Genomic DNA, 12,558 nt, shown 5'->3' on the forward strand with positions numbered 1-12,558 from the left:
GAAAAATGGTACCCAGGATGTTGGGCAGATGCCAGGAACTCAACGGGTCAACCCAGAAAACCTGGATCTGCCCCACGACCTCGAGCCATCACAGTGAGGCCATGTGACCTCATGGTGCACCGGGCCTGCTGCAGAGGCTAACTGCACAGACGTTTGGTGAAGGTGGTTAAAGTTCGTAATGGTCCACGGCTGGGTATCCATCCCTTCCCCTCCAAGACCTGGCCACGTCTATCCTGGCTCCAGGAACTCAACAAAGTGCACAGCATGCCGGCACACCGAGAGACGTACATGCCGTAGTGGGTGACGGAGCTGTAGTCGTACGGGGTCCTTAGGTTGTGCTCATGGGGGGTTGTCTTCACAATGGCATCCACCCACTCTGAAAATAAATATATTAATTTATGACAAGGTCATTAAAGGAATACAGCTTCTCACATTATCACAAAGAGCCAAGGGCAATACTCTCTAACACAACGAACACTTTGGTTGACACCGTTAATTTGACTCATAACTTAGAAACTTCATCAATCTGCTGTTGGACATGAGCCTATTCACACTGTGTCATCATGGGGGTGAGTTGTTTAAGGTGGAGGCGGTGGCCTAGAATCAGCTTATAGATGACTCGTCGCTGTTGATGGCCATGGTTGGGAATTGAACTGCGCTGTCTGTCCCTCTCACCGGGCTTGACGTTGTGGCTCAGCACCCAGACGTGGTCGTCGCGGTCGCTGCGGCAGTGCTCGTGGTGGAAGCCGAGCGCGTGCATCAACTCGTGCAGAACGACGCCCTTGGTCACCTTCCTGGGCTCCAGGGATATTGCCTGGTGCCCGCCCTGATAGCCCAGGAACGACCAATTCCTGTAGAGACAATCCCAGCCTGAGCACCGAGCCCCATTCACTCACTATTCTCTGTAGCGTCCGTGTCTCTGTAGTGTCCGTGTCTCTGTAGTGTCTGTCTCTGTAGTGTCCGTGTCTTTATAGTGTCTGTGTCTCTGTAGTGTCCGCGTCTCCGTAGTGTCTGTGTCTCTGTAGTGTCCGCGTCTCTGTAGTGTCTGTGTCTCTGTAGTGTCTATAGTGTCCGCGTCTTTGTCGTGTCCGTGTCTCTGTCTCACCCGTCCCACGCGTGGATGTAGATGTAGTCGGTCTGGCTGGAGCGAGGGATGAACCGGACGCACGTTTTCTTCTCAAACTCCAACGCCGCCTCCTCAATCTTCTTGACGTCGCCGTCGTCTACGCGATGAGACACGGGGAGACTCAGGGTCACGTGAGTCGTCACGTGTGGGGGTGAGTGGGGACCAAGGGGAGTACAGAGTGGGCTAGTGGGGGACCAGGGGGAGTACAGAGTGGGGGTGAGTGGGGGACTAGGGGGAGTACAGAGTGGGTGTGAGTGGGGGACCAGGGGGAGTACAGAGTGGGGGTGAGTGGGGGACCAGGGGGAGTACAGAGTGGGGGTGAGTGGGGGACCAGGGGGAGTACAGAGTGGGGGTGAGTGGGGGACCAGGGGGAGTACAGAGTGGGGGTGAGTGGGGGACCAGGGGGAGTACAGAGTGGGGGTGAGTGGGGGACCAGGGGGAGTACAGAGTGGGCTAGTGGGGGACCAGGGGGAGTAAAGAGAGGGGGTGAGTGGGGGGCCAGGGGGAGTACAGAGAGGGGTAGTGGGGGACCAGGGGGAGTACAGAGAGGGGGTGAGTGGGGGACCAGGGGGAGTACAGAAAGGGGGTGAGTGGGGGGCCAGGGGGAGTACAGAGAGGGGTAGTGGGGGACCAGGGGGAGTACAGAGAGGGGGTGAGTGGGGGACCAGGGGGAGTACAGAGTGGGGGTGAGTGGGGGACCAGGGGGTGTACAGAGAGGGGTAGTGGGGGACCAGGGGGAGTACAGAGTGGGGGTGAGTGGGGGACCAGGGGGAGTACAGAGAGGGGGTGAGTGGGGGACCAGGGGGAGCACAGAGAGGGTGTGAGTGGGGGACCAGGGGGAGTACAGAGTGGGGGTGAGTGGGGGACCAGGGGGAGTACAGAGAGGGGGTGAGTGGGGGACCAGGGGGAGTACAGAGTGGGGGTGAGTGGGGGACCAGGGGGAGTACAGAGAGGGGGTGAGTGGAGGACCAGGGGGAGTACAGAGAGGGGGTGAGTGGGGGACCAGGGGGAGTACAGAGAGGGGTAGTGGGGGACCAGGGGGAGTACAGAGTGGGGGTGAGTGGGGGACCAGGGGGAGTACAGAGAGGGGGTGAGTGAGGGACCAGGGGGAGTACAGAGTGGGGGTGAGTGGGGGACCAGGGGGAGTACAGAGAGGGGGTGAGTGGAGGACCAGGGGGAGTACAGAGAGGGGGTGAGTGGGGGACCAGGGGGAGTACAGAGAGGGGGTGAGTTGGGGACCAGGGGGAGTACAGAATGGGGGTGAGTGGGGGACCAGGGGGAGTACAGAGTGGGGGTGAGTGGGGGACCAGGGGGAGTACAGAGAGGGGGTGAGTGGAGGACCAGGGGGAGTACAGAAAGGGGGTGAGTGGGGGACCAGGGGGAGTACAGAGAGGGGTAGTGGGGGACCAGGGGGAGTACAGAGTGGGGGTGAGTGGGGGACCAGGGGGAGTACAGAGAGGGGTAGTGGGGGACCAGGGGGAGTACAGAGTGGGGGTGAGTGAGGGACCAGGGGGAGTACAGAGTGGGGGTGAGTGGGGGACCAGGGGGAGTACAGAGAGGGGGTGAGTGAGGGACCAGGGGGAGTACAGAGTGGGGGTGAGTGGGGGACCAGAGGTAGTACAGAGTGGGGGTGAGTGGAGGACCAGGGGGAGTACAGAGAGGGGGTGAGTGGGGGACCAGGGGGAGTACAGAGTGGGGGTGAGTGGGGGACCAGGGGGAGTACAGAGAGGGGGTGAGTGGGGGACCAGGGGGAGTACAGAGTGGGGGTGAGTGGGGGACCAGGGGGAGTACAGAGAGGGGGTGAGTGGAGGACCAGGGGGAGTACAGAGAGGGGTAGTGGGGGACCAGGGGGAGTACAGAGAGGGGGTGAGTGGGGGACCAGGGGGAGTACAGAGAGGGGTAGTGGGGGACCAGGGGGAGTACAGAGTGGGGGTGAGTGGGGGACCAGGGGGAGTACAGAGAGGGGTAGTGGGGGACCAGGGGGAGTACAGAGTGGGGGTGAGTGAGGGACCAGGGGGAGTACAGAGTGGGGGTGAGTGGGGGACCAGGGGGAGTACAGAGAGGGGGTGAGTGGGGGACCAGGGGGAGTACAGAGTGGGGGTGAGTGGAGGACCAGGGGGAGTACAGAGAGGGGGTGAGTGGGGGACCAGGGGGAGTACAGAGAGGGGGTGAGTGGGGGACCAGGGGGAGTACAGAGAGGGGGTGAGTGGAGGACCAGGGGGAGTACAGAGAGGGGGTGAGTGGGGGACCAGGGGGAGTACAGAGAGGGGTAGTGGGGGACCAGGGGGAGTACAGAGAGGGGGTGAGTGGGGGACCAGGGGGAGTACAGAGAGGGGTAGTGGGGGACCAGGGGGAGTACAGAGAGGGGGTGAGTGGGGGACCAGGGGGAGTACAGAGTGGGGGTGAGTGGGGGAACAGGAGGAGTACAGAGTGGGGGTGAGTGGGGGACCAGGGGGAGTACAGAGTCGGGGTGAGTGGGGGACCAGGGGGAGTACAGAGAGGGGGTGAGTGGGGGACCAGGGGGAGTACAGAGAGGGGGTGAGTGGGGGACCAGGGGGAGTACAGAGTGGGGGTGAGTGGGGGACCAGGGGGAGTACAGAGAGGGGGTGAGTGGGGGACCAGGGGGAGTACAGAGAGGGGGTGAGTGGAGGACCAGGGGGAGTACAGAGAGGGGGTGAGTGGGGGACCAGGGGGAGTACAGAGAGGGGTAGTGGGGGACCAGGGGGAGTACAGAGAGGGGGTGAGTGGGGGACCAGGGGGAGTACAGAGAGGGGTAGTGGGGGACCAGGGGGAGTACAGAGAGGGGGTGAGTGGGGGACCAGGGGGAGTACAGAGTGGGGGTGAGTGGGGGAACAGGAGGAGTACAGAGTGGGGGTGAGTGGGGGACCAGGAGGAGGAGGGGAGGTCACTCACAGAAGGCGACGGACACTTTGTAGGGGACGTAGATTCGGCCGTCCTCGGCCTTGGGCCACTTCTGCACGGAGTGACGCGTGGGGTGGACGGCGATGTCTCCCCACTCGAGCGTGTAGTCTGAGTGAGATGAGGCAGCGTCACTCACTCACACTCACTCACTGGTACTCACAAAGACAAAGATCCCTGTATAACCTTAATAGACTGTTGGCGCAAGTGCTGTTTGCGAGCACCTATGCAGGCTGGAACGGCACACGAGGGGGTAGGTGGCCAGCACCACGCCCGGCTGCCTTTGTCTCCCTTGTCAAGATGTATGCACACCACACCAAGTACTCATTTTGAGTCGACTTAGAGAAGGCCCAGGACCGGTTCAGATAATCGTCACTGATGCTGGTGGCCGTGAGTAGGAATCGAGCTCTATGACTAGGAATGTTTTTGTTTTTTGAAGGCCTGGCCTCCGCAGGGGAGTGGTACGTTTCTGTGAATGCGTTCCAAATGTCCGGATGATGTCTGGGCGCTCCCTGCAATACGATCGCCGTATACGGCACCTGGATGTAATGACTTGCAGACGCTAACAACCCAATAATAATAGGTTTTTTACCCTTTTTTCTGGCAACAAAACTGACACCTTTTTACAAGAAATCATGTTTGCATTAACCACAATACCTGCAGTCAGAATGCAAACAAAAAACAACTCTGATAATGTATGCATTGTCCTTAAAATTGATTGGTCCACACCAGAGACAGCTTTTCTTAGAGCCCTGTCTCACATGGTGTTGGACCAGATGACGCCAAAAGGCACATAACTCAAAGACAACGCACTATCAGAGTAATGAGAGCTCGGGGTAAGCATTTACATCATGAGGCCTCCTTTGCCAGTAGCAAAATATTATAGGGTTTTTACCCCTTTTTCTGGTAACAAAACTGACACCTTTTTTTACAAGGAATCATGTTTGATTGCATTCTGACTGCAGGTATTGTGGTTAATGCAAACTTGATTCCTTGTAAAAAGTTGTCAGTTTTGTTGCCAGAAAATAGGGTAAAAACCCTATTATTATATTTTGCTACTGGCAAAGGAGGCCTCATGATGCTAACAACCCAGTGGCACTCGTGTGCATCATGGTGAGAGGAGAATTTAATACGGACTAAGAGACCGTCACACGTGGGCAGAGAAGGAGAGGAGGGCCTGGAGCCAGGACTTGGACATGGGCAGGGGGTTGACAGTACGGACGTCTGGGGGAACGGAGTTCCAGACCCTGGGGCAAAGGATAGAACGGCCTCCCACTTTGCAGATGTTGACTGGGGGCTTCAACAGACGACCTTGTTGGTGAGCAGAGAGTGTGTGACTGGGAATAGAGTGAGATGAGAGGGGAGAGGACGGAGAGTGTGTGACTGGGCGTAGAGTGAGATGAGAGGTAAGAGGCAGGAGAGTGTGTGGAGGGAGTAGAGTGAGATGAGAGGGGAGAGGTAGGAGAGTGTGTGGAGGGGAGTAGAGTGAGATGAGAGGGGAGAGGTAGGAGAGTGCGTGGAGGGAGTAGAGTGAGATGAGAGGGGAGAGGTAGGAGAGTGCGTGGAGGGAGTAGGGTGAGATGAGAGGGGAGAGGTAGGAGAGTGCGTGGAGGGAGTAGAGTGAGATGAGCGGGGAGATGTTGGAGAGTGTGTGGAGGGAGTAGAGTGAGATGAGAGGGGAGAGGACGACAAGAGTGAGTCCATGGAGGATCTTGAAGAGAGTGGATGTGATCTGCAGATCGATCTGGGATTGGGTTGGGAGCCAGCGGAGAGGATCGGAGGGTCGGGTGATGTGGTCTCGTGTGCTCGTGTGGTGGGAAGTCACCTGGAGTATGTGGATGAGTTCGGGGAGGAGGTAGAGGAGGGAGTTGCAGTAGTCGAGTCGTGATGTGGTGAAGGCGTGGGTGAGGATGGGTGAGGATGGGTGAGGGTGGGTGAGGATAGGTGAGGATGGGCGAGGGTAGGGGATGGTGGGTGAGGGTGGGTGAGGATGGGTAAGGATGGGTGAGGGTGGGTGAGGATGGGTGAGGATGGGTGAGGGTGGGTGAGGATGGGTGAGGGTAGATGAGGGTAGGTGAGGGAGGGTGAGGATGGGTGAGGGTGGGTGAGTGTCTCAGCTGCCACTGGGGTTAGGGGATGGTGGAAGCAAGGGATCTGGCAGAGTGGAGCTTCGTGTGTAGAGAACAGAACGCGATGATGAATCCGAGGCTCTGCACCATCTTTCCCAGTGCCTTGTCAGTGGTTAAGAGGAGCACGCTAGCACCGGAGTATTTGCCGCCGAGGAGGACTTCACCGTGAACATTTGCCTGGAGAAACGTCGATTTGCCCCAAGGTGCGAGTGAAGGCAGCGGGTGAGAGTGGCGATGGGGTTGGGTCAGGGAGTCCGTGACAGCGCAGGGCGGCGTGCCGCCAGCGCGGAGAGGGGGAGACGGGGCCCAGCGGGGAGCCCTGGGGGACCCCACAGCACGGGGGCAGTGAGGACCACACCACTGAGGGGAGTGTAACTGAGGGGAATGTAACTGAGGGGAATGTAACTGAGGGGATTTCAACTGAGGGGATTGTAACTGAGGGGATTGTAACTGAAGTGAGTGTAACTGAGGGGATGCTGGTGATGTTTAATTGATCATCACCTTTTATAGACATTAAACGGTGAGGATGGGGGCTTTGGAGAGGGTGGTCAAAATTAATTAACGCACTGCACGCACACAGCACGCACACCACACACAGCACACACAGCGCACGCACAGCACATGAGTGTTCACAGTGAAGTGAGCAGGGTGAGAGTTAATGGTGAGGTGTGCAGGGTGAGAGTTCACAGTGAGATGTGCAGGGTCAGAGTTCACAGTGAGGTGTGCAGGGTCAGAGTTCACAGTGAGGTGTGCTGGGTCAGAGTTCACAGTGAGGTGTGCTGGGTGAGTGTTAATGGTGAGGTGGGGGCAGGGCGTGATGGGAATGCTCCTCACCTCGTTTCTCCACTTCCACCTTCAGCTTCTCCCTGAGCTGCACAGTGGAACAAACAACACAGAGATAGCAGAGTGAGAGAGACTCATGCACACTGAGACAGAGTACATCACTACAGCTGTGACTCATGCACACTACAGCTACACGGCAATCACGATGTTCATGCAGCACCACGGCATCACGATGCGTTTCTACGACTGGCCCTGTGACTCCTTAGTGTTAGATCCACTGCTGTGCACTTGAAAAGGTGGAAGGTTCTGGTGGTGCACGAAGACATCTCCTCTTCAGATCGCTCTGGAGGAGCTCCCAGCTTTCACAGCGTCGCTGTGGGCCACAGCCGCGGGTCCCACGGAGCCGTGGTTATGGGCCGAGTCTCGGGGCAGCGCGCTGCCATTGCCCTGCGATCGGCCCCCGCTCGGCCACAGCGATGGCCCTGGTCAAGCGCCTGCTCACTATGGCGGAGTCTTCAATCAACGTCCGTTACGTTCTGAACGTCCGACCTCGCCTGGCTCAACGTTTGTATTGTTCTCTCTTCAATTGTCAGATTGGGATTGTTCTCGACTTGATATCAGCATTGTTGACTTGATGCTGAGGTATTGGTGATATGTCGCTGATATCACACGGTGGAGGGATGCAATGGGAACCCACGTGACCCATGCCTCCCTCATCATGGCTCAAGAGCCCCGGTACACAGTGCGGTGCTGTGGGGTGAAGAGGTGGAGTGGGGGGCAGGGGGGGTGGAGGAATGGAGCCTGAGCCATGGAGCTGCCCTTGGGCAGAGACCCCGAGGGACACAGCAGTGAGCAGTGGGATGGCCATCCACACAGCTCCTGTTCCCCAGCATGGAAACCATCAGGGGGCTGCACGGATTCTGACGCGAGCTTCCCTCCCCTCGGCCGACTCAACCTACAGTGGGCACCGCGTACGGCCCTGCCCATGCAGCGCAAGCGCCGGAGAGACAAAGGTGGTGAGCACGACGCAGGCTCTGTGCTGCACTGACCTTCGTAGTTGCTTGCTCATGGCATTCACCTATTCAGGCTGACCGTTATGAAATGGCCATCATTACGAGCAGAGTGTATAACATGTGCAGTTTGTATTCATATACAGTATTCTATGAACGTTATGCACGTGCTAAGTGAATGGATGTTGCAAACTGTGCACTCCCAGGTCTCCCTGGCTAGGCCTCACCTTCGGGATGAGCTCCTCCAGCACCTTCTTGTCCAGACTTGAGCTCGCCCCCTCCGTCTAGAAGCAGAGCAGAGATGAGTCACCCTATGTCTCAGTGATCCATGGGAGACAGAGATACCGCGTTATTGTTTGCTGTTCCTGTACTGCAATTGTCAATGTATGGTTGTTATGTAATGTCCATTGTTTAAAGTGCGCAGCTGATAAATTGACTGTGTTGCTAGAAGCTGCGTAGACTCATCCCCTGTGTTGCTGGGCAGGGTTGCGATTTGCGCACCAATTTCCGCAAACATGCTGTTTTCGACCGCATTTCGCGGTAGTTTCTGTGACCCTCTTCCGCACAAATTTCCGCAATTTGCGGTGATTCCTGGGAAGACTTCCGCAAATCGTGACTTCGATTCCCGCCTATACCGGTGCCGTACTCGCGCGGTTGGCGCACATATCTCGCGTCTACCCACTTGCCTCTGCCGTAGCTACTCTATACCTCCTGCAAATAAATACACTTTACTGCTAACGATAATAGCTCATAACATCACACACAGATTCAAAAATGAGCAGCACCCCCACCACCAAGAGCAAGCCTATCGTCCTCGAGCGCTGGTTCCTCGGCCGCCTGTGGCTCATGTACGACGAGGAGAAAAGCGCCTTCTTCTGCACCACGTGCTCTGCCGCCGGGCCGAGGTCGTGCATCTTCCACATGTTTTCCCGCAGTTTCATCAAGATACGAGTCTGGCACTTAAAAGTGTCTTCCAAGATAGACGCGCACTACACGGAGGTTTTTTTTTACTTTCTTTCTGTAAACCAGCACTTTCAGACAAATGGGAAGAAAAAGAGGATTCATCACTAGCAATCGGATAAGATATCAGGATAGATACATTTTTCTTTTACTTTCACCAAATGTTTACGATTCGTAAAACAAACAGCACATTGTGAGCCCGTCAGCATTTATTAAACACTTATGGGGGGGGGGTTAATATAAAATATCGTATCGTGGCTTCGAGCCACAGATGTTCGTCGCCAAAAAAAAAAGTTTCCTTTTGGAGATCTGCGGTGAACACGTTGGAAAGGCTCGCCTTACACGTATGACTTCATGTTACAAGATACAGGGACCCTGCAGCTGCAAGGCAGTCAGTCGCCTCCCACACAAAACGCAGCACGGAAAAATATACTCAGCCCCTCGGCTGCAGGGACAAGTGACTGAAATCAATATATCTCGCTGTCACAAGCACCCAGAGAAACACTGTGACTCCCATCCCTCACCGCATGTTTTTATTTGACAAACGCCCGAGCTATAACAAATACTTCTTCAGTGAAAAGTTTTTCTCGTTTTTTTCACGCTCTACCCACTTTTTTACATTTTATTTTTTATAAACAGACCATGGTTAAAGACCGGAAACAGTAAACAACTGTTGAAAAGTGTGTTTGTTTAATTGACGCACGCACACACACACACAAGACAAATGTCCCCCGTATGGCCTTAACAGACTCTTGGGGCAAGTGCTGTTAGCGAGCAGCTTTGAAGGGCGGCACGGCACACGAGGGCGTGGATGACCAACACCACGCTTCGACCGCCCTTTCTCTCCCCTAATGGCGACATTTACACACCACACCGGGTGCTCATTTGAGGCTGAGTCGACCTAGGGGAGGCCCATGACCGGGTTAGATAATCGTCACCGACTGCGAGAGGGCCTTCTCTCTGCAAAACAACATCAAGACCGAGGAGCGGTCGCTCCTCACGTGCAAGCAGTTGAACGCGCTTATGGTTTGCGCCCGCGACGGACCAAAACTCAGCAACTTTGATGCCGAAGACAACATGAAGCGCTGGAAGAATGCGAAGAAGAGAAAGTACATTTGCTCGTAATCACGCTCTGCCTTTGAATAAAGTGCATTTGCTCGTAATCACGGCTCTGCATTTGAATAAAGTATGTGGTTCTTGTGCGGAAATGCGGAAATCATATATTCATTGCAATCAGTAGCTCAAAGCCCTGCGTGATGTTGGGCCTTGCATATATCCTTTCCAATAGAACGCATTAACGTGTTGTTAAAAGTGCGCGGTCACAGGAGTAGTCTTTCCACCGTTTGCGGTTGACATTAGCAGAAATGCGGGAAAAATTGAACCCTCCTTCCGCATTTTCCATGCCGAAATCGCAACCCTGTTGCTGGGCCCCGCTCTGCTCCGCTAGAGGAGACGTGTGGTGCCGTTGGGCTCCCCCGGTGTTACTTGAGGGGGGCCCAGACCAACCGAGCCCCCCAACACCCCACCGAGTCCCCACAGAGACTCTCCCAGCCGTGCGCTGTGCTGAGTGACGGCCGCTCGCAGCGAGGGGGCTGACGGAGCCCGGCGGTGTGGGTCGCCGCTTCGTGCGGAGCCTCGGGGTTTGATCCCAGAGGCCGCCCTGGTTAATACCGTGGGGGAGTCACCAAACGTGCACGTGGCCTGCTTCATGGCGGACGTTAAAGATCCGCGATTGAAAACCAGCGGTGATGCGAGCCGGCGTCACGGTCCGACGCTGAACATTGCTCGCAAGTGACCCCACGTAGCGCCGGGGGCTCTGTGCACCGTGACCCAGCGCTGTGAGGCGAGGGTTGGCGGATCGCACAAATTTGTGAAACTCCCACGGGAGCCAGGCCACCACCTCCTGGCTTGCCAGGGGATGGCAGCACAAGTGGATCCATTTACATCTGTTCCATCTGTACGGGGAATGAGTGTTACCACCATCTAAACAAAGTAATCTCCACATCTAAACAAAGTAATCCCACTGAGACCTCCTTTACCAGTGGCAAAATATAGTAGTAGGTTTTCACCCTTTAAACTGGTAGAAAAACTGACAACTTTATACAAGGCATCATGTTTACAATAACCACAACACAGGCAGTCAAAATGCAAACAAAAAGAAACAACTCTGATGATTATAATGATATGCACTGTCCTTGAAGTTGATTGGTCCACACCCGAGACAGCTTTTCTTAGAGCCTAGTCTCCATTGGTGTTTTGGCGTCATCTGGTCCAACACCAATGGAGACTAGGCTCTAAGGAAAGCTGTCTCGGGTGTGGACCAATCAACTTCAAGGACAGTACATATCATTATCAGAGTTGTTTCTTTTTGTTTGCATTTTGACTGCTTGTGTTGTGGATATTGTAAACATGATGCCTTGTATAAAGGTGTCAGTTTTTGTACCAGTTTAAAAGGTAAAACCCTACTACTAAAGTAATCCACCATCTAAACAAAGTAATCCTACACATAAACAAATACATATCTCATCTAAACACAGTATCCCTAATCTAAACAAAGTAATCTTCCATCTAAACACAGTGAACCCACAGATCTGCTGTCTGTGAGAATCTGAAGAGTCACTCTACGCAGTCACATGGAGTGACTCACAGAGTGGAGCATCTGGGATGTTCACAGCAGCCACACCAACCACGTGAGGATCAGGTTCAGCGCAGTAACAAGATTTGTATGAACGCTGTGATGCTGTGTAGACGCGAGTGTAGCTGTCGACTTGTCTAACTGCCCATTCATGGACAAACGAGCGTCTTGTAAATATCCAACCATCAAAAGCAGCGCAGTACATTATCCTGCATCCATGTTACGCTTTATGTGCACTCGCAAGTTATGATGAACAATTATAACAATATTTATTTTAATTCCTTAAACATTATATCTAAAGTTGTATTCAATGAGTGTATATAATTATTGACATCCACGAGTCAATCACCTGCACTGATCGTAGCGCTGCTCCCGTGAGCGTTGTGCGCATGGAGAGACACTCACACCGCCTGCTCTGGTGTCGTCATCGTTGGTGTCTGGGCACAGCTCCCCCCGTCCCCACCGCCCCCACCCCCCGTCCCCACCGCCCCCGCCCCCCGTCCCCACCGCCCCCGCCCCCCCGTCCCCACCGCCCCCGCCCCCCGTCCCCACCGCCCCTCGTCCCCACCGCCCCCACCCCCCGTCCCCACCCCTCGTCCCCACCGCCCCCACCCCTCGTCCCCACCGCCCCCACCCCCCGTCCCCACCGCCCCCACCCCCCGTCCCCATCGCCCCCACCCCCCGTCCCCACCCCCCGTCCCCACCCCTCGTCCCCACCGCCCCCACCCCCCGTCCCCACCGCCCCCACCCCCGTCCCCACCCCTCGTCCCCCCCGTCCCCACCCCTCGTCCCCACCGCCCCCACCCCCCGTCCCCACCGCCCCCACCCCTCGTCCCCACCGCCCCCACCCCCCGTCCCCACCGCCCCCACCCCCCGTCCCCACCCCTCGTCCCCACCGCCCCCACCCCCCGTCCCCACCGCCCCCACCCCCCGTCCCCACCGCCCCCACCCCCCGTCCCCACCCCTCGTCCCCACCGCCCCCACCCCCCGTCCCCA

General features: G+C 56.4%; 1 protein-coding gene across 2 annotated transcripts in view; it reads right to left on the reverse strand.

The window, feature by feature from the left end:
* LOC144951822 (uncharacterized) overlaps window positions 1–12,558 on the reverse strand; it is a 135,697-nt gene that overhangs the window by 63,505 nt on the left and 59,634 nt on the right. For both annotated transcript variants that reach the window (XM_078882167.1, XM_078882166.1), the window contains exons 9-14: window positions 8,195–8,251; window positions 7,009–7,045; window positions 4,040–4,156; window positions 1,106–1,223; window positions 676–851; window positions 289–376 (exon numbers count right to left, since the gene is read on the reverse strand). In XM_078882167.1, the coding sequence (XP_078738293.1) occupies window positions 289–376; window positions 676–851; window positions 1,106–1,223; window positions 4,040–4,156; window positions 7,009–7,045; window positions 8,195–8,251 (593 nt within the window). The remainder of the gene's footprint in view (window positions 1–288; window positions 377–675; window positions 852–1,105; window positions 1,224–4,039; window positions 4,157–7,008; window positions 7,046–8,194; window positions 8,252–12,558) is intronic.

Source organism: Lampetra fluviatilis, chromosome 3, assembly GCF_964198595.1.
Source record: "Lampetra fluviatilis chromosome 3, kcLamFluv1.1, whole genome shotgun sequence".
In the NCBI taxonomy this organism is placed as follows: domain Eukaryota; kingdom Metazoa; phylum Chordata; class Hyperoartia; order Petromyzontiformes; family Petromyzontidae; genus Lampetra; species Lampetra fluviatilis.